General features: G+C 39.9%; 1 protein-coding gene across 3 annotated transcripts in view; it reads right to left on the bottom strand.

The window, feature by feature from the left end:
- PDE7B (phosphodiesterase 7B) overlaps positions 1-25873 on the bottom strand; it is a 344452-nt gene that overhangs the window by 30904 nt on the left and 287675 nt on the right. For all 3 annotated transcript variants that reach the window (XM_061130037.1, XM_061130038.1, XM_061130039.1), the window contains 5 exons: positions 20537-20688; positions 17514-17577; positions 14273-14368; positions 11609-11709; positions 9816-9947 (listed from right to left, as the gene is read on the bottom strand). In XM_061130037.1, the coding sequence (XP_060986020.1) occupies positions 9816-9947; positions 11609-11709; positions 14273-14368; positions 17514-17577; positions 20537-20688 (545 nt within the window). The remainder of the gene's footprint in view (positions 1-9815; positions 9948-11608; positions 11710-14272; positions 14369-17513; positions 17578-20536; positions 20689-25873) is intronic.

The raw sequence follows: 25873 nt of genomic DNA, 5'->3' as shown, positions 1-25873 counted from the left end.
AGTAAGCCAGAAAGATAAAGAACATTACAGCCAAAGAGATTTAAAAGTTACTATAGCAATGGTTCTTCCACTGTTTACTCACAGATGACCAGGATCAGGTAAATGACTCCAGGAAGAACACAGAGTAGGTGAGTGCATGTTCAGTCGCTTTAGTTGTGTTTGATTCTGTGTGATCCTATGGATTGCAGCCTGCCAGGCTCCTCTGTTCATGGGAATCCTCCAGGCAAGGATGCTGGGGTGGGTTGCCATGCCCTCCTCCAGGAGATCGCCCCAACCCAGGGATCAAACCTGCCTTTACCTGCACTGGCAGGTGGGTTCTTTACCACTAGCACCACCTAGGAACCATCTATAAGAGGGAGCATCTGTCAATTGCAAGATAAACAAATATGAATATATCATCATAAAGAATTTTTCATAATGCTTCTCAGTCTTCATGGTACACTCGATGTAGGGAAGTAAGAATGCAGTGGGTAATCCCACAGTAGGTAATCCCGCAGTAGGTAATCCCGCAGTAGGTAATCCCGCAGTGGGTAATCCCACAGTAGGTAATCCCACAGTAGGTAATCCCGCAGTAGCAATCAGCACAAATGACTATTGAGTGGACAGTGTGGGTAGACGCCTTCTGTTCTGTGTGCTGCTGACTCTGTCAGATTTTCACTCTGGGTCCCTGTGTGTACTCACTACTGTCTATATTCCTGATATCTCAAGGCTACTCAGGTTCTGCCTTTCTTGCTGCATGGGTCCAGTCTGTGTATCCAACCACTTACTCTTTCAGCAAACCTCCCACCACCCAACAAATATGCACGGACCATGAGGACTGTGCCAAGCGCTGAGCATACAGCAGTGGAAAAGGTAGGTGCCTAGAAACTTTCAGACTGGGGGAGGGGGTGTTATATGGAGGTCGAATCAGGAAATGGCTGTTTCCAGAGATAAACATCATAACAGAGGAAGTGAGACAGGACTGTGAAATCATATAGGAGGGGCCTGGAAGATGGATGTTTAAAGAAAGAGAAGGCTTTCAGGAGGAAGACTTGTCCAAGTTGAGATCAAAAAGGTGAGTGAGTTAGAGAGGAGTCAGGAAATGCAGGCAATATGGAGGGAGTGCATTTCATTAAAACAGCCAGGAGAAGCATGTGTGTGAAGACCTGGAGTAAGGGGGATACTTTAGATCTTCCTTCCCTGTTTTATTTTTTTTATTAAAAAAATTTTTTTTTTGGACCATGCAGCATGTGAACTGAACTCAACTAGGGGCTGAATCCACTCCCGCTGCATTGGGAGCCTGGAGTCTCCCAGGGAAGTCCTATTTTTTAATCATTAGAAACGATCACATTCTAACATACCATGTATTTTACTTATTTTTCCGATTCCCCTAGTAGAAAGCAGGCGTGTTTATTTGTTTTGTTCATCTTCTGTATTGCCATTGCCTGGCACACACGTTGGCTCAGGGATTCTGAGAGTAGTTCAGACTGGATGATGCATAGAGCCTGGGAGAGGCATGGTGGGAAGTGGAGCTAGGAAGTGTGGTGAGGGTCAGATCGTAATGAGGCTTGTGAACTGGGTTAAGACGTTTGGACTTCATCCTGAGGGCAGTGGGATTTTAAGCAGGCGTCTAAGTGTCACAGTTGAGTTTCGGGAACTCATTTTGACCGTACAGTGGAGGAAGGGTTAGAGCCAGGCAAGGCTGAGCGTAGATGAGAGGATGAAAGATTTTGGTGCCTTGCACTTGGGGAGGATTGGGGGTGAGCAGGCTGAGAGGTACTGGTGTTTCATAGGGAGGTATCTTTGTCTTAACAAACGGGTGGTGGTTCTGCTCTTATAGGCTCACCGACTTTCACAGCAGCTCAAAGACCAGTATCAGCAAAAGATGGATTGAAAAAAGAAGAAAGTCATTAGAAATGCTCATGGAGACCTGAACATAGGATGAGATGATACCACTTTAATAGCCATTTGAATCCCAGTCCTGTTTTGGGATTCCCCGAGTAGGTACATCATCTGTCTACTTCCAGAAGCATCAGCTCAACAATTTCACATCATCCCAATGACAATGCGTTCTGGTATCACAAACTCTTCATACTTGTAGTCTTAAGAATAATCTTCATTGTAAAGTTGAAAGAGTAAACATCCACCTTTGTGGCAACAAAACCTATCAGAATTTATTTTGAACAAAATAAAACCCTTCAAACCCCAACTACAAAACCTTTATTTCCCCTTTTATCTGAATAATCAAGTATTATCCACCCTAAGAACAAAACAATCCCTTTGTTCCGGAATAACAACACATCTGGCATTTAATAAACCACCAACACAGGTTTTCAAATTAAATCAAGAGTCTATTTGTCAAAGAGAATCTGGCAGAGCAGATTTGCTATCATACAAAGCAGCTTTAAACGGCTGTTGTTTTTTCCTCCTATTTACTGGACACTTTCTTTGATTAAAATACTTAGACTGATGTTGATAAACTGAGTCTGGTGTACAACAAGACTCAGACTTAATTATACCTTTTCAACCAGTGGAGGCAGGAAGAAAAAACAACAACAGGAACATAGTCTGTGTTTTCATTTTTAATTGCTCACGAAACCGGGAAGCAAGACTCCAGAAGATAATGAAGTCACTGAGTTCCTCCCTAACAAGCCCAGTGGTCTCCTTGGTGACGCTGCCAGAGCCCCAGCTCAGGAGGTCTCAGGGGAACAGAAGCTCCTTGAGTCCTGAACAAGACCTTGGCCCTTGAAGAAACTACAGCACTGCCATGTTTACGGCCTGCTGGAAGAGGTCTTTCTCTTGTTTGATCTGCATCTGCCAAAGATACTGCTCTGAGGGCAAGGAGCCTGGATGGACATTGAACTGCTGTCCATGGGGCAGGTCTGGGTTCATTCGGATCAGGGCCATGGAGGTGCCACACAACAGCTGCCTCATGATGAACAGCAGAAAGTTTAGGAAACAGAAAATCAAATTTGAACCTCCTTTTTACAATTTTCACTCTACTTTCCCCAAACACCTTTCATGCTGCAAAAATTATGGGGTTACATATAATCCTTGCAGTTGCTTGTTAGAGTAGTGGTCATAGGACCATGTGGGAGGAACATGTCTCCTGGCTCTGCCAACTTCATATTTACAGTTCAGAGTCGTTAAGAATAAAAAGTGGTTCAAAATGCTAGCCTCTTCTAAGTGCTTATGATAAATGACTAAGAAAAATGACTATAAACCTCTGCAAGACAAGTAAGGAATGCAATAAATATGATGCTTCATGGAACAATTATTTTATTCATTGGGTTGCTCTGTCAACAGTTAATATGAAGTTGGACTCTATCAAAAGCAATTAAAATTTTTATATGTTTTATTACGAGATACTGAATATAGTTCCCTGTGCTATACAATACATCCTCACTGCTTATCTATTTTATACATAGTGGTTTGTATCAGATGACCCCAAACTCCTAATTTATCCTCGCCTTCCCCTTTGGTAACCATAAGCTTGTTTTCTATGTCTGTGAGTCTGTTTCTGCTTTGTAAATAAGTTAATCGGTATCATATTCTAGATTTTGAATTGAACTGAAAGCAATCCCTTTTATAATTGTAATAGGCAATATCATATCTGATTTAATGTTTATTTTGAAAAACTGCTGAATCCACGTTTTGGAAGATTGGCGGGTGGAGGGACAGAGAAAATAATTCTCAACTGTATCTCTCACACACTCTTAGACACCTCTGAGTTCACCACAGACACTTGGACTGCTTCCAGTCTGATGAGAGAGGTGCCAGGTGGAAACGCCTTTATGGTCTTCATGTTGAACTTGGGTTGGCAGTTCAGCCAGTGAGTCTGACCCAGACAGAGGACAATGGGAGAGAGTCCCCTGACCTTTCACTCCAGCTGCCCTGACTCTCTTTATCTCAGGGCAGAAGCACAGGCTGGGCCTTATGCAATGATCTTCTTATTTATTAGAACTAAAAGAGCACAGCCAACAAAAGGAGGGAGAGGAAGCCCTCTTCCATTTTATCTCATTTGTAGTAATTCTGGATTGTACACAGTCACGCACAGGGCGTTCTCAAAGCCACATAATTCCTGGCATAGCTTCTTGGTTATATTTGTTGAGTTAATGTGTCTGCATGTACAGTTTTTGTTTATATATATATATATGTATATATACTGGGCTTCCCAGGTGGCGCTAGTGGTAAAGAACCTGACTGCCAATGCAGAAGATGTAAGAGACTTGGGTTTGATCCCTGGGTTGGGAAGATGCCCTGGAGGAGGGCATGGCAACCCACTCTAGTGTTCTTGCCTGGAGAACCCCATGGACAAAGGAGCCTGGCAGGCTACAGTCTGTTGGGTCTCGAAGAGTCAGACACTTACATGTGATATTAGTGCAAGCATTCACCCATTATGTAATATATATGTGTTTATGTGTGTGTATATATATAGTGTGTGTATGTGTGTGTATATATATATATATTTCACTCATTATCACAGTTCTTAATACTTTCTGAATCTATAACTCATTTTAAAACATGAATATAAGTTATGGATCCCCTCCCTAGAAAAATGCATATAGGTACATCACCTGAAAATCTGCATATAGTTTCCTGAAATCTCATTTATGTCTCAACCAACAGGCCATGGTAGACTAAAAGGCTATATTTCCAAAGATTTTTAAATATCATGTGTTTTTAATGGTCTTGTTGGGTTGATATTTTACATAACATGATTTTTTTTTCCCCTTGAAATTGAAAACCGAGAGTTATGCCAGTTCCTCATTGACAACTTAATGCAGAGGGAAGACTTTCTGACCCAGGTCATGTTCCATACAACTAATCTACAGGGTCTATCAAAGAGAGAATATACATTTCATCATAATATGTCCAAGTCATCTAGCTGAGGGTAAGGGCCATTCATGCCAGGGCTATGCTCAGCTCAAGGCCATGGAGACAGTCCATTTGCAGTTCCTCTGGATCGTGGGTTGACATCCCCGACGTATACCGGCTTGTGCTTGTGCTACACTCTCTGCCCTGCTGCTCAAAATGTTACTCACACTCCAAGACCACATTTATATCACTCTTTTGCCATGAAGGGTTTTTTCTTTCAATTTTTTATTTCTAGAAACCGTCTGCAGAGTCAGTTTGTCTTTTGCCTCTGTCTTCCCATCATGTTTGCGTTGTAGCCAGCTACTACAGAGTACTTAGCAAAGGCTCTCCCACTTTAAGCTACTTGTCTCCTGGTGGAGGCCCTGCAGGAGAGTTCTTAGTTTCCTGCATATTGTTGGTGATTAACATGAATTTTAGAGGTGGTAGGTACAGGACTTAGGCATTTTGGCTCTGGAGATAGAAGCCGTGAGTTCTAATTCCAGCTCTGCCATTAATCAGCTGTTTATTATAAGGAAGTGTTACTCAGTCGTGTCCAACTCTTTGCAACCCTATGAACTGTAGCCTGCCAGGTTCCTCTGTCCATGGGATTCTCTGTGCAAGAATACTGGAGTGGGTAGCCGTTCCCTTCGCCAGGGGATCTTCCCTACCCATGGATCGAACCCCGGTCTCCTGCTTTGCAGGCAAATTCTTCACCATCTGAGCCACCAGGGAAGCTCACTTAAATTTAATAGCAATTTTCTTTTTTCTGGAAAATAGGTGTGATGATAGTACCTACCTAACTGGGCTACTGTGAAGATTAAATAATATAATAGATAAAGTCATTTAGCCAGTGTTTGAATCATAGTCTGACTCTTGCAGGGCTTCCCTGGTGGCTCATAGGGTAAGCATCTGCCTGCAACGCTAGAGAATGGGGTTTGATCCCTGGGTCGGGAAGATCTGCTGCAGAAGGAAATGGCAACCCACTCCGGTATTCTTGCCTGAAGAATCCCACGGACAGAGGAGCCTGGTAGTACAGTCCAATGGGTCGCAAAGAGTCAGACACGACTGAGGGACTTCACTTTCTGAATCATAGTAAGTGTTGAATAAAGATTCAAGACACAACAAGATATAATTCATTGAACTGAATTAAAAAAATTTTTTTTTTGGCTGTGCGGCACAGCATGTGGGATCTTAGTTCCCTGACCAGGGGTTGTACCTACACTCCCTGCATTGGCAGGATGGAGTCTTAACCACTGTAGCACCAAGGAAGTCCCAGAACTGAATTTTAAAAGGAATTTTCTTTCTCTTTTAGGAGTTTCTTCATATTGTCAATAAGAAATGGTGTTTGATAAGCAATGGTAAATAGCCAAATGTAAAAGCCATCATATTTTTTTGGACAAAATTAAGATCTCATATTATTCTCAGGTCCTCTTAATAATTTTTACTTTTAATATGTAAAGTCCCAATTTGGCTGATAAAAGTTTTATACTTTTGTACTAGACAGCTCTAGGATATTAGAAGTATCTTTATGACATTAAGTGATACTGTTTTGTTTTCAACACTGTTCCTAAATTAAAGACATGGATCTCTGGCCTTCAAGAGAGTCCAAGACTGTTTGAGCAGGGGGACTGATGAAGTTAATATCTTGAATGTGGTTTTTAGTCTTCTATGCCAATTTCTGTCTAGTCATTAGCCCAAAGATCCTTCTCTTTCCTATTGAGGATCAGGCCAGACAGTTGAGATGCATAAATTCACTGCTAGAAGAAAAAAAAAAAAGCTCTTTTTATTGTTGCAACATCTTTGTATACAAAGAACAGCATGGGTATTTATTCTTCAGAGGCTTTAAAAAAAGTTGTTTCTATGTAAGTATACAGAGGTATATATGTATATCTTTGGCTAACTCTTCTAATATTTTTCAAACTGGGATTAAGTTTTCTTGGATGTTGCACATTTTGAGCATCTGAGTTTGCACCAGTGTCCAAGGGCAGGGATTATATTTTATTTATCTTTGTACTCCTAGATATTAATATATCATCTGATGCATGTAATAAATAGTTGCTAGTTCAAAATATACATGTATGCTCTGCTGAAAAGGTTGCAGAATTTGGTTATATTGGAATGCTTATATTTAACAAAGAGATGAAATATTATTAAAAATTACACTTTAAAAGTTTGAGTAAGGAATCCATTTTTTGAGACCATTTTTAGTATCTGAATAAGATAGATTGCAATATCTTTCTTTTGAGAATCAATTTTTGTTCATTAGCAGTGAGTAGTTAATTGATGAAATTCTACTTTTACTTCCCTGTTTTTTTGCATGTTTAACATCTGGCATATTTCTTTCTGACTTTCTGTCTAAACATTCATTCACTACATGTTTTATATATACTATTATACATGTCAAAGCACAGTTTTATGACCCTTATTTTTATGCACAAATCAGGCAGTAGAGTAGATACTCTCTTAACACCATTGATGTGATTTATTTGACGTTGAGAAATTAAAATTAGGGAGGCATTTACATTATACGGAATCTGCCTGCAATGCAGAAGACCTGGGTTCGATCCCTGGGCTGGGAAGATTCCATGGAGAAGGGACGGGCTACCCATTCCAGTATTCTGGCCTGGAGAATTCCATGGACTACAGTCCATGGGGTTGCAAAGAGTTGGACATGACTGAGTGACTTTCACTTTACATTATATGGGTTCAAGCAGTCAGTTCTGTTACTTTATATTCTTTAAAGACATTTGAAAAATCAGATTTAAAACACAACAAGAAGAGAAAATCTATTTGGGAGCTTTCATTTCAGTCATTCATTTTTTCCCCTGGTCATATTTTTATGCTTTCCCCAAGCAATAGATTTGGCTTCTGAGATAGTTTAGTAAGTTTAGTTCTAATTTTTATTTTCTTTGTTTAGTTTTTAGAACTGGACATGGAACAACAGACTGGTTCCAAATAGGAAAAGGAGTACATCAAGGCTGTATATTGTCACCCTGCTTATTTAACTTATGTGCAGAGTATATCATGAGAAACACTGGGCTAGAGGAAGCACAAGCTGGAATCAAGATTGCCAGGAGAAATATCAGTAACCTCAGATATGCAGATGACACCACCCTTATGGCAGAAAGTGAAGAAGAACTAAAGAGCCTCTTGATGAAAGTGAAAGAGGAGAGTGAAAAAGTTGGCTTCAAGCTCAACATTCAGAAAACTTAAGATCATGGCATCCAGTCCCATTACTTCATGGCAAATAGATGGGGAAACAGTGGAAACAGTGGCTGACTTTATTTTTGGGGGCTCCAAAATCACTACTGATGGTGATTGCAGCCATGAAATTAAAAGACACTTACTCCTTGGAAGGAAAGTTATGACCAACCTAGATAGCATATTAAAAAGCAGAGACATTACTTTGCCAACAAAGGTCCGTCTAGTCAAGGCTATGGTTTTTCCAGTGGTCATGTATGGATGTGAGAGTTGGACTATAAAGAAAGCTGAGCGCCAAAGGACTGATGCTTTTGAACTATGATGTTGGAGAAGACTCTCGAGAGTGCCTTGGATTGCAAGGAGATCCAACTAGTCCATCCTAAAGAAAATCAGTCCTGAATATTCATTGGAAGGACTGATGTTGAAGCTGAAACTCCAATACTTTGGCCACCTCATGCGAAGAATTGATTCATTGGAAAAGACCCTGATGCTGGGAAAGATTGAGGGCAGGAGGAGAAGGGGACGACAGAATATGAGATGGTTGGGTGGCATCACTGACTCAATCAACATGCGTTTGGGTAGACTCTGGCAGTTGGTGATGGACGGGGAGGCCTGGTGTGCTGCGATTCATGGAAACACAAAGAGTCGGACGTGACTGAGTGACTGAACTGAACATCATGAAAAGTTTTTCTAAATTCTGTCATCCTGTCCTCTCTTTATGGTCATCATTACCCTAGCTTAAGGTACTGGCTGACAGCCCAAGAGAGCCCAGTGCTGAAGTATGTACCAGGGCGATTATAAACCTTGGTGTGCCACTTCCTATATGGACCAAAAGCTAATCAGGTGAATGGGAAAAGGCTTTGTTTCATGTTCCAGCTGTGCTTTATTGGAAATTAATGCATCCTCAAGCTCTACCATCTTATATAACACATCTGTCTTCTGGGAATCCTTCAGAAATTCTTCCTCCACTGATTTTTTTTTTTTCCCCAAAAGATCTACATTTGAGATCAATGACTCCCTTGTAGGCAATGATTTTGTTAATGACAACCAAAGGTCTTCCAAAAACTGCGTTGAAAATTCTGGGAATGATTCATTTATGATATAGGGTTATAATGTCTGAAGGAGTATCAGAGATAAGAGTTCTTCAGGCCAAACTACAAGCACTGCTGAGATATTTTATAACAACAAAGTATGCCTATTGTCTTTGATAATATACCTTTGTCTCAGAAGCCAAAAAAGTTCAGAATATAGTTAATATTTTATAATAACTATAAATGAAGTATAGCCTATAAAATTTTTGAATCACTATATTGTATACCTAAAACTAATATAATATTGTAAGTCAACCATACTCCAACAAAAAAAAATTAAAATGTGATTAACAAATGGTCCTAGAGATGTAACATAAATCTGAATAAGAATTGCACCTGGGAAGTATAATTTATAGAAGTTCTACAAGGACTGGCTTCAACTGGCCATTATATACTAGATGATTCCCATGGAGACAGTATCAGACCATGAGAACGTAGACTAAGGAATCCTGTTTGACCTAGGACAATTTCAAAACTGCTTTGGAGCAAACTTAATTCCTTGAATATCCTTGCAAACTAATTTTATCTTCCCTGGGGGATATTCTGAACCTATTTCAAATCCATGCTGTTTGGCTGTGGTCATCACTAAGGCTGACCCTGAATGAAGGCTATTTCCAAGAGTGAGATTCAGGCTCCAGTCCTGGGCCTAAACCAGTTCTCCATAATGTATCTTGTTGCCTTTCTTACCTGATATAGGTTGGCGAGGTGGTGGTTTGTTTTGATCAGAAACGGCTGGTTCACCCCTGGGTGGTCAACATCGTGGGCTGCTGCAGCCAGCAGTCCAAGCATGATATCCAGAGGCGTGAGGAAGCTGGCGAGCTGTTAAAAAACGGAGTTGAGAGATTGATTGGTGTGTTTCCCAAAATAGGCTAGCCTTTGTTTTGGCTAAATCACATGGAATGAATCATCGCATTAGTATCGTTTGGGCCTGTCATTCAGACCTTAACCTTCTGAAGCTGTCAGTAAGGTAACAGCGCCATGAAATTTCAGGAAAGAAGAAAGAACTGGGAGGAAAATAACTCAGCAACTCAAATTGTGTAGCTCTTCCAGGTGGCCTCCCTTCCTGCTGCTACTCTTGTCATGTTTTGCTGTTGTAATAACACTGCCTGTTGGCAACACTGCTCTCTATGGTGGGTGGGGACAGGCAGAGTCTAAGGTCAGCCTTGCTCCCAGGAAAGCTGTAAGTGAAGGAAAAAGCTGAAGCCAAAGCGATGGGCACATTAAAGAAATCACTTTTCTATTTCATCCCACATATCATTGCCACTTCTTTGAATATGAAATCAATAGTGGACTGAATTGCAAAATTTGCATATTTCTCCAATGTGTAATAGAGTGAGGCAATGTGTGAGAATCTGTCGTTTTTTCTTTTTTTTTGGTTAGCTAAGGAAACAAGCAGGAAAATGGGAATCTAGTACTAACTTTAAATATACAACTGTGATATATATTACAGTTTTCAAATTACTTAAGGATTAAATAAAAAAAAAACCTTTAAGGTCTTTGGGATATTTTATAAGGATGAGGCATACCCAGTTTTGTCTTGGGAATGTCTGTTTATTTAGTGGTTGATGTTAAAACTGATTGAACCAAACAGAGTCTTGAACTGAGGTGTCATTTCCCAAAAGCCCTAACAAAACTCATCCTATATGTGATACAGCTAGGTTTTATATGGCTAAGAAATGTTTAGGTTTTGAGTAACAAGCATTATCATCATGTTTAAAATTTTTGATTAATATATTGCATCTGGGTTTACTTTAAAGATGTCTTTGATCGACACAGGTTCTCTTGGGCTGGAATCGGGATGTCTAGTTGCCTCAGTAGGAAGTGGAACTTGGGTTTCGAGGAGTTTTAATTCTACTTGCTGATCAAAAAACATGAGCTGGGAGACTCTTTCTAGAAAAATTCAGTGCTGGTACTATGTGTGGCATAGTATCAAGGCAAAAGCAGCTAACTTTTGTGATTGTTGAAGATAGCTAAGATGCAGATTGTCATAGAGAGGGTTGTTTTTGTCCTAATGCAGCCTTGAAAATATATAAATTATAGAAGGGAACCTCTGAAAATTTACTTTCTTTCATGACTATTATACTTTCTTTCTTACTTTCTTTCATGATTTCAGAGCTGATACTGAAACCTTTTTAAAATTTTTCTTTAAAAGATTTTTTTGATGTCAACCATTTTTTTTAAGTCTTTATTGAATTTATTACAATATTGCTTTTGTTTTATGTTTTGATTTTTTTTGGCGTTGAGGCATGTGGAATCTTAGTTCCCCGATCAGGGATCAAACCTAAACTCTCTGCTTTGGAAGGCAAAATCCTAACCACTGGATTGCCAGAGAAGTCCATGAACCCTTCATATAAGCAATTTGTATTCATGCTATAAATGACTCATAACCCAGTTGCTCTGTTCCATCGGGCGATCTGGGGCCCTGCAGGCGGTTTACATGGCATTTCCAGAAGGCTGGGGGGACAGCGGACTTGCCTTACCCTTGGCTCCTTTAGGTAGCAGTGCATGGCCTGGGTGACGTCAGCCGCATGAACAGCATTGTGATACGGGTTTTGGCTGTGGTAATCTTCTTGAACCATGACTAGGAGGTAAACAGATAACTCAATCAGCTAAAAACAAAACAGGACACAGAGCTCAGACTTATTGAAGGTCTCTTTTGCTTAAAAATAGCGGCAACTCCCAAATGCGCAGCACGGGGATGCCTTAGAAATGAACGTGGTATGCCAGCTTGGCAGTTCTACTGGGCTGTTAGCGAAGAAGAGAGAGAGGGAGGAGGGAAGAAAGGCTAGAAGGATTTGTGAGGCCCTTGGGATTCCTCACCACCTTCATAAATCACCTCTTTTTGGCATTCATGAAGGCTCTCATTCATAGGAAAAATAAATATGCAGGAAAAGGACAACTTTATTTCACATTATAGTTTAATTAAGTTTGCTGCCATTTATGAATAATAGGCCATAAAAGAGGCTTCCTTTTAAAAAGCCCTGCTGTCATCCAAAGATGGCTTTATCACTTAAATAACAAATACAGACCAGAGCAAACCTTGGGATTCTTCAGGTGGAAATTCATTGATCCCACTGAGGAATCCTTAGATTTATTTCTGTCTTATTCAGATCAAATGATTATCTTTTATGCCCTTCCAATCTAAGGACCAGAGTGCTCTTGATACCAGAGACATAATGCAATTTTGTTTGCAATTTACAGAAACCACTTGCCTGCTTCAGCTAATAACCAAGGCAATGCCTAAGATGCAATATATTCAGTGGGTATAGAACGTCCTGATTTTCGAGTGTGGCCATATTCTCTCAGCCCAGCCTATGACTATGGCTCTAGATTCTGGTGTTATTTCTGTCACTGACTGGCTTTTTCACACGTACTCTGGTGTGCACACATGCTCACAGTATCTGCATTCTCCCTCTTTAGACAAATTGAAATTATTTGGCTCCATTCATGGGGATTACTTCACTCAATCTCTCTGAACACAATTAGCTTGAGGTTATTTGCGTTTCTGGAATGAGCCTTGCTCTGGCTGCTTTCCAATATTTCTGTTGTGCCACATGAACATTTTACTCAGCAGGTTTATCTTACTATTATATGTAAATCCTGGCTCTGTTACTTATGTATATTGGGAAAGTTACTTAACCGAAAGTTTCCTTCATTTCCTCCTCTATAAAGTGGGGATAATAATAGCTTTGATCTCAAAGGCATACTGTAAGGATGAAACGGGTTAATATATGCAAGTTCCTAGAAGAGTTCCCAGCACGTGTAAACACCATATAAGCCTGGCTGCTGCTGCTGCTGCTGTTATCACCATCGCCATTATTTCATTCTTGATGTATCAAGTCAGCTTTCAAATTCAAAGCGCTGCCATGTGGCAAGTCAAAGAAGTCAGGAACATGCTAAGAGGCAGAGGATAGTTATTTGGTGACTAAACCTTTGCCAAGGATGGGGCTTCCTTGGGAGCTCAGTAGTAAAGAGTCAGCTGTCTGTGCAGGAGATGTGGGTTCGCCCTCTGGTCCGCGAAGATCCCACATGCAGCAGAGGAGCGAGGCCGGTGAGCCACTCAGCCGGTGCTCCGGAGCCAGCGGGCCACAACTTCTGAGCCCAGGCGCAACAACTACTGAAGCCTATGGGCCCTGGAGCCCATGCTCTGCAACAAGAGAAGGCCTTGCACTGTAACTTGAGCAAAGCCTGAGCAGCAACAAAGACCCAGCACAGCCAAAATAAATAATAAATAAAAACATAAAAAACCTGCCCTGGGTAATTCACTGGAAGATAAATAAGCATATACATAAAGTCAAATGAGAGCTGGGACTGCTTTTTGATGAAGAGTGATGGTGCAGTTGGGTGGAAAGATGGTGGGCTTTCAAATCCAACAGACCTGGGCTTGGATGGAGGCTCGGCCAATTACAATTTGTTGACCTTGAGCAAGTTACAAAACTTCTTTGTACGTCTCCTTATCTGTGGGCCAAATATTGATAACACCCAACTTGCAGAGTTACTGAAACTGTTAGAAATAACATACCCACAACACTCTACCTACAATGTGGGCTAGATACACAGTAGTTCTCATTAAAAAAAAAGCCTATTGAATATTTCGACAACTCATGTCCAGAGTGGCATTATTTGAGGAGTACTTTGCTTGGGTTTTGTTAATATGTGAACAGATCAGTAACTTCTCTGACAGTTATCTGCTTTTGATGTTGTCTTTACATTGTGGTTGTTTAGTTGCTAGGACATGTCCCACTCTTTTGCGACCCCTTGGACTGTAAGCCCGCCAGGCTCCTCTGTTCATGGGATTTCCCAGGAAAGAATACTGGAGTGGATTGCCATCTCCTCCTCCAGGGGATCTTCCCGACACAGGGATTGAATCTGTGTCTCTGGCATTGCAGGCAGATTCTTTACTGTTGAACCACCAGCAAAGTCCCTGTCTTCACATAGTCTTTATATTTTAAGCCTAAGCATAACTAATATTTTTTCAATAATTTAAATAGATAAACTATATTTTAAAGTTAAGATGGATAATTTAAGACCAATATGAGGTCTTCATCTACCATGCTATGGTTCTTACCACTTTATATTAAACAGCATTGTAGACTGCCATTATTCATGAGAAATGGAGTAGAAACGTGGAAAAAAGGACTTACCTAAAAACCTGTGTAAGGTCACCATGTCTAACTTGAAGTGGTGGATGAGTCCATGGGTGTTGAAGAGGTGGCAAAGCAGTGTCACCAGGCTGTTTCCTATAGGAAAATAGTCAGTTGCTTTAATTCATTTTCATTACTATTAGAAAAATCAAGACAGACAATAGGATCCAAAATTTCTGTAATCAAAGTTCTCTGATAGGATCATTTCTTTTCCTCTTTAGATCTGAGATTATCCAAGTACAAAGGATATTATTATTATGATCTGGTCCCAGGTTTTCTCTTATTGCACAAGAAAAATTAACTCAGACATTTCTGCAATACCACAGGCAATGAAAACATTAAGTGTTAAAAGGAGTCTGCCTATGGCAGTAGCAGGGATACACACGCGTGTGTGGGTCTCTCTGTGTGTGTATGTGTTTGTATGAGTATTTTAAAAAATGCACAGTTTAATGGTCACTGAAAATGTGTCTTGTTTCCAAATGATTCTTACATTTATAGGGGTATCTAACCCACCATATTTCTTTGAGCCCCTTTTTTGGGGGAGGGACAAGAATACTTGAGTGGGTTGCCATTCCCTTCTCTAGGATATCTTCCGACCCAGGGATTGAAGCCAGGTCTCCCACATTGTAGGCAGACGCTTTACTGTCTGAGCCACCAGGGAAGTCAAACTCTATTTTTTCTGGGCTCCAAAATCACTGCAGATGGTGATTGCAGCCATGAAATTAAAAGACGCTTACTCCTTGGAAGGAAAGTTATGACCAACCTAGGTAGCATATTAAAAAGCAGAGACATTACTTTGCCAACAAAGGTCCGTCTAGTCAAGGCTATGGTTTTTCCAGTGGTCATGTATGGATGTGAGAGTTGGACTGTGAAGAAAGCTGAGCGCTGAAAAATTGATGCTTTTGAACTGTGGTGTTGGAGAAGACTCTTGAGAGTCCCTTGGACTGCAAGGAGATCCACCCAGTCCATCCTAAAGGAGATCAGTCCTGGGTGTTCATTGGAAGGACTGATGCTGAAGCTGAAACTGCAGTACTCTGGCCACCTCAGGCAAAGGTTGACTCACTGGAAAAGACCCTGATGCTGGGAGGGATTGGGGGCAGGAGGAGAAGGGGACGACAGAGGATGAGATGGCTGGATGGCATCACCGACTCAATGGACATGAGTTTGAGTAAACTCCGGGAGTTGGTGATGGACAGAGAGGCCTGGCGTGCTGCGGTTCATGGGGTCGCAAAGAGTCGGACACGACTGAGCGACTGAACTGAACTGAACTGAAGCCACCACATTGCCTACTCTTCCTTTGGAAAATCATTCAAGATGAGATTTGACCATGAGATACTTTGTAACTCAAGTCAGCAGAGGTGCAAAACTGAAGCTACAATAACTTGTTAAGCATTCAAGAAATATTGTTCACTAGAGAGTAAGGACTTTGAATTTTAAAAGCATTATAAGAGTTTATGAAAGACTGAAATGGACTAAGAAAAGGACTGGTATCTCAAATGTAAAACTATGCATTGCTTAAGCACACTCGTCCAAGGTATCTGATTCTATGTGTTTTTACAGCTTTCATTATCTTCGAGCTATTTCACAAGAATCAAAATTTTAGATAACCAATATCATTGCAGACGATTCTTGTCTGTACACATGAAAATGAAATTAGAGGGAAATACAATTGATTTTCCCCTCCCAGTTTCCCAGCTATGGACAAATTCATTTCAGCATTTCTTACTGCTTATATATGTATGACTCTTTGAATTTTCCTTTGAACTAGCTGTAGCATTTTACTGAATCTGTAATTAATTTAATTAAATAAAATCACCGACATATTCATTTCATATTTTTGTGAGTTGTGATTATACTCTCTTTTTAATAAAGACCATTGAACTAATTCTTTTGTTCATGGTTAATTTCATGTACTGGTCCCCATCTCTCAATTGACTTGAGCAAAGAGAGACACAAGATTATGAGATACATCCCTATATGGTCTAGCTTTCACAGTGTAAAGCTCATTTTCAGGCTCTCCAGGTGGCGCTAGTGGTAAATAATCTGCCTGCTAATGCAGGAGACAGAGACATGGGTTCCATCCCTGGGTGGGGAAGATCTCCTGGAGGAGGAAATGGCAACCCACGCCAGCATTCTTGCCTGGAGAATCTCATGGACAGAGGAGCCTGGTGGGTTACAGTCCACAGGGTCACAAAGAGTCAGACACGACTGAAGAGACTTAGCAGGCATGCACACAGAGTTCAGTTTCAGGGTCTGAGGCTGTATCTCTCTCCACTATGTGTTGTCTGTCAGGAATAGAATGGTGAGAAAATCTTCTGTAATGCCTTAAAACACAAGCCTGGTATATGATGAGTGTGTGCGTGTTGTCACTTCAGTCGTGTCCGACTCTGTGCAACCCTATGGACTGTAACACACCAGGCTCCTCTGACAATGGGATTCTCCAGGCATACTGGAGTGGGTTGCCATGCCCTCCTCCAGGGAATCTTCCCAACCCAGGGATAAAACCGTTGTCTCTTACGTCTCCTGCATTGGCAGGTGGGTTCTTTACCACTGGTACCACCTGGCGGGGCCATGGTAGATGATGGCCAGCATTAAATGTGATGTCTTTTACTGATTCCCTATTATCAGATTTGTTTAATGGGCAGTTAAAAATACAATTGGATCTTATTATTTTCTTAAGAGAAACCTCTGTAGACACAAGAATTTAAAAAGTGGAGCTAATAAGAAGTTTACTTTTCCCTTCAGCTGCAATCTACGTTTCTGTACTCTATCCTCAGTGATTATTTTCTTCTCATGATGCCAAGCATATCTGAACAATACCTGCAATGGGGCAGACTCACTCACTTAATAAAAGTGCAAAACCATTGGCTCCAGTAAGAGGCAGGACTGATCAGATATGCTTTTATGTTTCTAGTTTTCATCAACTAAGAACAAATGACCTCCTTTTGCATGTGGCTGGAGTATTACACAAGGAAAGATCTAATCTGTGCTTTTTAAATGCCTTTGGAGTCATCAAGACCAGAAGGAAATTGTATTAAGATCTGAAGTCTAAATTCAACCCTTATTCTTCATCTGAACTAATTTCCCTTTGCCCTGGTCCTTCTAGAATGGCTGTAGATTTATGAACGTGGGAAAAGAAAGAAATAAAGAATAACAGTGTTTAAAAATAAATTTTGTTTTTCACAAAATTAATCCCATTTTACGGTGTGTGCTTTAGTGAAAATTCTTTTGGGTGACTTACCGTTTGTCAAGCGATCAAACAAGAAAATGTCAAAGTCCCACATTCCCACTTTGGAGAGCATGTGCTGAAAAGGCAAACAAAAAACAGTACTCAGATGAATCATATTGGAGACCCAAACATTTACTTTGAGACACAGTGAATTAAAGAATTAAACAGTTGAAAATAGCAGCGTACTACTATCTATGTACAACTGGTTTGTAGTAAAACAAATCTTACTCCACTCCCTAATAATAACAGTGTTAAAGGGACAGGCTCCGGAATCAGACGGCTACAGCCTACGACAGACGTGAGTCTTACTGGCTGTGGTACCCTGGGCAAATTGCTTAGCCTCTCTGTACCTGTTTTCTAACACATTACCATGTGCAAAATAGATAGCCACTGGGAATTGGCTGTGTGCCTCAGGGAACTCAAACCCGTGCTTGTAATGACCTAGATGGGTGGGAGGGGGAGGGAGGTGGGAGGGAGGTTTAAGTGGGGGGATTATCGGCCTTTGTCCCTGTGGCTGCTTCATGTTGATGTTTGGTAGAAACCAACACAATTCTGTAAAGCAATTATCCAAAAAAAAAAAAAAAAAAAACCAAACTAAAAAAAGAAAACTATAGCTGATAATACTATTGCTTTGGAGGGCTGTTGTGAAGATTAAATAAGGTAATATATGTAAAGAGCTTAGAGCAGTGCATGCACATAGTAAAGCACACATGACAGACCGTGGTTAAAATTGTAGTTTTATAGTCTCTACCTAGGGGAGGAGGTTTACAGTAATGTTAAAAAAAAAAAAAAAAGAAATCTAGATGATTGATGAGCATATTACTCGGCTCAGTGTGGACTAGATGTGAAATTAACCACTGTACAGACAGGAAACTGAAGCGTGGGCAATTGAAAATATTGGGTAATTTAAAGACATATCGTCCAATGTAGACTTATTGTCCTACTGAATAATCTTCCATCGCGTGAATTATACCCCGCTTCGTTTTCCATTCATTTCCTGGCACACATATGGGTTGCTTCCTCCTTTTGGGTCTTGTGAATAACGTTGCTATGAGTGTAAGTGTACAAATATCTGATTCAGTCCATTTTCAAACATTTGGTTATGTCTTTTTGTTCTTTGTGCTGTGCGGCATTTGGGATCTTATTAATAGTTCCCTGATCAGGGATCAAACCCGTGCCCCTTGCTTTGGGAGCACAGAGTCTTAGCCACGGGACCACCTTTCTTTTGAACAATACCTCCTGCTTAGAGTTAGATGGTGTCAGAGTTGCAGTTGCTGACTCTGCCCTCACTGCAGCTCCAGTGACTGCCTTCCTCTCCTCTCATGGGCCCTGCTTCCGCTGAGGACCAGCTCTCTTTCCCCACCTCCCATTGAGTGGTCTCCCTGTGTCTTATGATAAAATATGAAGGCCTCATCGTGGCACACAGACTTCACAATAGCATCAAGAAATAAAGGGACAGTAGGTTTTGGGTGAAGTCCAGTTTAAGTGCTCTTTTAATCCAGGTCACACAATTCTAAAGGCAGAGCTAAAATTTGAGCTCTGGTATCCCGATTTCTAGCCTGTTGGTTCCTCCTACATCTATCCCAGTGTCATCTTTCTCAGGAGAGGGCTGCTGAGATGGGTGGCATCTCTGAGAATGCTGTCAGATGCTCCAGTGCTGGGAGCCTAGCTTTGCTCTGCTTCTGGAGCTTCCCTGGTGGCTCAGAGTATAAAGAATCTGCCTGCAAGGCAGGAGCCTTGGGGTTGATCCTTGGGTGAGAAAGATCTCCTGGAGAAGGGAATGTCTACCCACTTCACTATTCTTCCCTGGAGAATTCCAAGGACAGAGGAGCCTGGTCGGCTACACTGTGGGCTGGCAAAGAGTCAGACATGACTGAGCAACGAACACTTTCACTTTCTCACCAAATAAAATTACCAACCAACCAATCAACCAAACATTCCCTCTATCTCAGACCTTTGGCTGTTTGAAGGAGTGATAATTATTTTCTTTTTGTAGATCTAATGTTGGAAATTAATTCTTCCAACTTTACTTGCTGCTTATTTCCTAATAGTACACACCATTAGAATATATTTCTTACTGGTATATAGATGGCACAATACTACCTATCATGTGAACTATAAAATATTACCTTTGACTTCTGTTTAAACTGAGGCAGTTTATTCCTAAAATATAAATTCCTTTCAGAGTTTGGGCTAGAGATGACCAGTGAACTTTTTTTAGATTGTCCCACACTATATTTCCACCCTTTGTTGGATCAGTGTATTGCTAATAAAATTGTCAAATCATTAAAAATTTGAATAAATTAAAATGTATAAAAAAGACAGTGCACTGTACTGATAGACTAAAGTGGAATTCAAAGTTGGTAATTACTGGGTTTATTTCAGGGTAGCTAGTATGGGAAGACAATGGGTTAAAACATTTAGTTATTCTTTGATTGGTAATCAGCCAGTCCAAAATTTTGTTTTACTTGTGTGTGTGTGTGTTACTTGCTCAGTCATGGCCAACTCTTTGCGACCCCATGGACTGCAGCCCACGAGGCTTCTCTGTCCATGAGATTTTCCAGACAAGGATACTGGAGTGGGTTGCCATTTCCTTTTCCAGGGGATCTTCCCAATCCAGGGATCGAACCTGGGTCTCCTGCACTGCAGGCAGATTATTTACCAACTAAGCTACAAGGGAGACCCTTGTTTTACTTCCTGTTGTGCAGAAATGTTTTGCACATTTATAAAAATAAAAATAGCTGGCATGTGCTAGGTATGAGTCTATTAAGCATGCAAACATGCTTTACTTTATTTAGTCCTTGTGCCACCCCTATGAGGAGGGTGCTTCTACTAACCTTGCTTTATATTAATATTTAAGGAAAAAGCCCAGATGTGTTGAGTAACTGTTGAGAGTCACAGAGCCCCTCAGGGCCCCGAAGTAGGACTCAAAGCGAGGTGCTACCAGTGGAGGTAAGGGAGGTGGGAGGGTGGGGGGAGGAACAGCCTCTCAGCCACTGGGCTGATATGAAGCGACAGAGGGGTAACTAGCTCACCCTTGCTTGTCCAAGGTAGTCTTCATCCAACAGGTGGAGAGGGGCTTGTGGTATAATTCCACGAAGCAGCCTTGATGCATGGAAGTATCTCTGAAAGCTTAACAGTCTTTTCACCTTTTTCTTGGTGCCAATTTCCCCTGAGTGTGTTGTATCTGTGGAAAGCAATCAAATTCCGAAGTTACACATTTAAAAAGCCCTATTTTCTCCACTCTGTAAAAAATAGAGTGCATTTTAAAGGAGAGAATCCCAAGAGATGCTCTCAATGCTTTCTTAAATAGAGACCATGTAACTCTGCATTTGAAATTCTTTTAGAACAAGAAAGATATTTCTGATATGTTACATTCATTAAAAGGAGATATTTCTGACTAATTTTGGAAGACATGAATGTGAATCAAAAACCTCATTTTCTTATTAACAACGTTAGTAAACTTAGTGAGTAAATTTACACACTTCAGGATGCATTTAAAGAACAGTTATGCTTTTAATTCTTCTATACAGGAATGGAGGTTCCAGAATTTAGAACAGGTTCTCATCCTACAATCTCTGTAGTCTGATGGAATCCTTCACCTGATTAGAAGAGTTGAGAATACACTACCTTGGACCCGAGGAAAGGTTTCCTAATGTCCCAGGAACATCGGCAGCAAAGGAATTAAAACTCTCAGCACAAGAGTGACCTAGATTCTCATGACATGAAGCAAAAAGGGTGTTTATTTTCTAGTGGAGTATATTCTCTTTCACTGGTGGCCATAAAAATCTGATCCTGTCAGTAGAGATATTTTAATACTCCTATCACATGTGCCTTTTAAAACTTGACTGTTGACTGTCCAGAAATACCCCAAGCACATTATTTGAATGTCTGTCAAGGTATGTTTCATCTCAGATGAAATTCTATCAATCACTCAGCCACAGGAGTGATGTCTGCTGCCAAATTTAGATCTGGAGTCAACTGAATGGTCCTAGTAGGAAAACATACAGTTCATACACGGAGAAATTTTGGTTCCTCTCATGCCTCCTCCCATGTACCCTTTTCCTCTACAGAACTCAAAAATCACAGTGGATATTGGAAGCAGAAGAATAAATGGAAAATGACCCTTTTACAATGTGGCGCTCCCCAAGGTCAGGGAATGACCAAAATCAGAAAGTTACTTGGGTTTATTATGCATGCAAAGACTTAACTCAGGGCACACAACGCCCACTGCTTTTTGGAAATGCCACCTTATTAAAATTCTTTTTATTTTCAATTGGTTTTAGATTTCATGTGTGGGGAGATGTAAACAAGACCATAAGGAGATAAGAGCAATGAACTGAAGTTGGGTGCTTAGGCGCACACCAATATTAAATGTGGACTCAGTTCTACTGATGGGTTCTCACTCATTTCTGTTTATCAATCAAAGTACAGGTTAAAGTGGTTCGTTCATTAAAAAATGTTTTGAGGCAATTCTCTGATGGTCCAGTGGTTGGGACTTGGCATTTTCACTGGCAAGGTCTGGGTTCAATCCCTGGTTGGGGAAATAAGATACTGCAATGAGTAGAATGAGGCCACAAAAGAATGTTTTGAGTGTTACTAAATGTTACTAAGGGACAGGCACTGTTCCAGATGCTTGGTGAGACCTTTCAGTTCTAGATCCTCTACTGAGCAAAATAAAGACCCCCATCTTCAAGAAGCTTGCATTCTAGCCAAGGGAGATAGAAAATAAGCAATAAACAAAAAAGAAGTAATTTATAAAAATGGGTTAGAAGCTGGTATGTGCAATGGGGGAAGAAAGTAAAGCAAGGGACAAGGGATCAGGAGTTCTGTGTTGGGATAGCCAAAGTTGGCCTCATTAGAGGCTACGATTTGATCAAAACTTGAAGGACATGAAGGAGCTGACCAAGCAGGTATCTGGGGAAAAGCCTTTCTTACAGAGGGACCAGCTCAACTCATTCCAGAGTGGGAGTGAGGCTGGGATGCTGGCAGGTAGAGTGAGAGAAAAAGAGGAGAAAGAGATGTGTTCATACAGCAAAGTGGAGGTGTGTGTGAGAATTTCACTCTGAAAGCCACTGCAACAACTTGGGCTCTACTGTCAGTAAAATGTGGAACCACTGCAAAGTTTTGAGAGGAAAAGTAATATGGAAACACAGCATTTAAAAAGGGTCACCGTGGCCTCTGTATTAAGACAAGATTGTAGCAGCAAACTTTTGATGCAGTGAGATCTGTTTTGAGGCTACTGGAATAATCTTGGCAAGAAATGATGGTTTGGTTAGACCATAGAGGTAGCCATGGAGAGAGGTGACGTGGGGGGATTCTGAATACATTTTGAATATATTTTCAAGTTTTTGGCCTGAATAACTGGGGGAATGGAGCTGCCATCATCTGAAATGGGGAAGGTGGAACAGGTGTGGGGTGGATTTCAGCTTGATACGTGTTGAATTTGGATGCCTATTGGAAATTCAGGTGAAGATGTCCAGTAGAAATAAGTGGATATAAAATCCAGAGCTTGGGGGAGAAGACTGGGTTTGAGAAATACATTTGGGAGTGGTCAGATAACATTAACCCGGGGGCTGTGAGTGCAACACTCACAGTCAAAATTCACTGAACTGTGCCCTTAAACAAGCATATTTTATTGTGTGCTTATAAGCAACAATATCCAGTAGCTACTAGCACATTTAGCACGCACATTTTGTTATTTAAATACAATTTATCTCTAAAAGGAGCCAGATAACCTTGGTGAAATGTGCGAATCTAGGACTGGGGCAGGCAGAGTACAAGATGAACTGTGACTTCTTGTAATGCTAGAAAATAAGGGAGAGTTCAAAAAATGACGGGCTCATAGAAAAATGACAGAGGAGGCAATGTGAAAGGGGTCTTTCTGAGCAAATTTGAAACTCAGCATGAATAACAGGAGAGTGGATTATAACCACTGACTAAAAAAATAAAGACTCCACCAGTCCATAGTAAGGACGTGAGTAAATAAGTAAATAAGAGAAGAGAAAGCTCTGACCAATAAGGTAGGAGAAACAATAAGTTATTAGTAATAACAACCTTTATAGTAATAAGTGATTCAGGCCAGAATCATTAATAGATAATAAAATTAAGTAAAAACAACAGGATAATTACATAGTGTCAAAGTATCTTTTCACAGGTGACATTAATCCGAAAGGAAAACATGGATAGTTTTCTAGTGGACAAAGGTACAGGAGGTGCCATCTTCACTAACTGTTCAAAATTAACCTCACTTGGCATAGGAGAAGCTGATATCTTACTCTGCCTGACGTCATTCCCTGAGAACACATCACCTGTGCAGTGGTCCTGCCCCAAAGTTACATCCCACCCCTCAAAAGAGGTGACGTCAGAAAAACCCAAACTGAAGCGTATTCTTCAAGTAAACAACCTGTTCGAACTCTTTTTAAAAATTAATTAATTAATTTTTAATTGGGGAATAACTGATTTACAATATTGTGTTGGCTTTTGCCATACATCAACACAAATCAGCCACAGGTATATATATACCTCTGTCTATACTCTTAAAAAATATCAACTTCATAAAAGACAAGGAGAACCCAGGTATTGTTTCATAATAATGGATACACAGATACAGTGTGCTTAATGCAATGCATGGCTCTGAACTGGATCCTGGATCAAAAAAAAAAAATTCCATAAATGACATTAGTAGGACAATTTGTAAAACTGGGATATGGACTTCTATATGAGATAATAATATTCTATCTATAAATGCCTTGACTTTGGTGATTGAACTGTGGTTCAATCTAAGAATCCCTTATTCTTAGAAAATACATGTTGAAATATTTAGGGATAAAGGGGCATGATGTATACAACAAATTCTCAAGTGATTAGGAAGAAAATAGCAGCAAGGCAAATAAAGCAAAATACAACTGGTGCATCTGGGTAAAGGGACTACGAATTTTCTTTGTTCTGTTTTCACAAATTCCCTATAATTCTGATGTTATTATATAATAAAGAGTCTAAGAAGAGAGAAAATGGGAAGGGAGAAGTCTGACATAATGACATGGAGTATATTCAGCTCTTAAGGAGTTTTGCCATCTTTGGGAGCAAAGAAATGTGGTGATATTTCTATATAGAACTATATAGAATGAAATCAAGTGTGTCAGTAAATAAATGAAATTAATTATTTCTGTGTTATGTATAAACCTGAAAGGAAATATCCATACAGTGGTCTATTCCTTTTTTTGGTAGTCTATGAAAATCCTTCCATTCTAAAATACTAGAAGAAAATCTCCCTTGTGGCTGACAGTATGCCTGTGTTTATGTAATAGAATCAGAGGCAAACAACTTAAGTTTGGATTATGGAAATATGGCACAAACATAGCAAATTGAAATTGTGGATTGTTTCTTGGTAAACTTCCATTCAGCTTTCCATGTGAGATAATATTTTAAGCAGATTCGCAACTAAGATAATGGCACTTGTTACATACAGTAAATATAGGTGGTAAGAGAGAATTTCTGGTCACCAAAATTATCATTTTGACTAAAATATTGCCAATCTCCTGATGCTATGAACTGAGAAGCCATTTTTGCTTTAAACAAAAGAGGAAAACAGCAAGAGTCTCTCCTTATTTTTTTTACCCCATAGTCAAAGTGGTGATAGTCTATGAACATGACAATATGTATCTCTTTCAATTTTTATTTTCATTTTTGATATTTTTTGTTCTTAATTTTTATTTTGAAAATATTATGTTAAAAATGAAATAATTACTGAATTATTTGGTTCCTTTAAATAAATTTAATTAATTAAAAATTTATTAAAATAAATCTATACATAAAACCTTCTCATAGTTAAATTTTTATGGTAGTGCGTGGGTTAAAAAATACATTAATAGCATATAACATCATTCATCATGAGAGTGTCAAAGTTTTGGAATCATTTGGTTTAATGTGTATTCTTTATTTGTGAAAATTCTTACTTATTGTCTGAGATGGGCAGGTAGGTATCTGCCAAGATACAGTATTTGTTGGTGGCCAATATTTTCTAAAATACCAAGGCATGTCATAAGTATCCATTTAGCACTGCTCTCTGGGTTGTTCTTTAATATATGAGAGAATAATTCAGAAGTGATACTGGGTGACCATTTACGAAAATGATAAAGTTTCATTTTCTCACATGAGGACATTCATAAAGCTAAATGAAAAAAAACTTTAAGGTAGCTCTCTTGAAGAGATTCAATAATGAAAGAAAATAAATTTATTTTAAAACAATATTAAAACTTATTTATCAACTGTCATTTAGGGAGCACTTTGTGCTGTGAGATAATAAAATAGAAAACTAGGATACAAACTGAAGGTATAGTTGGGAGAAAAAATTCATATAAAGAACAACC

This window comes from Dama dama, chromosome 26 (assembly GCF_033118175.1).
Source record: "Dama dama isolate Ldn47 chromosome 26, ASM3311817v1, whole genome shotgun sequence".
Classification (NCBI taxonomy): domain Eukaryota; kingdom Metazoa; phylum Chordata; class Mammalia; order Artiodactyla; family Cervidae; genus Dama; species Dama dama.
This window is presented reverse-complemented; position numbering and strand designations above follow the sequence as displayed.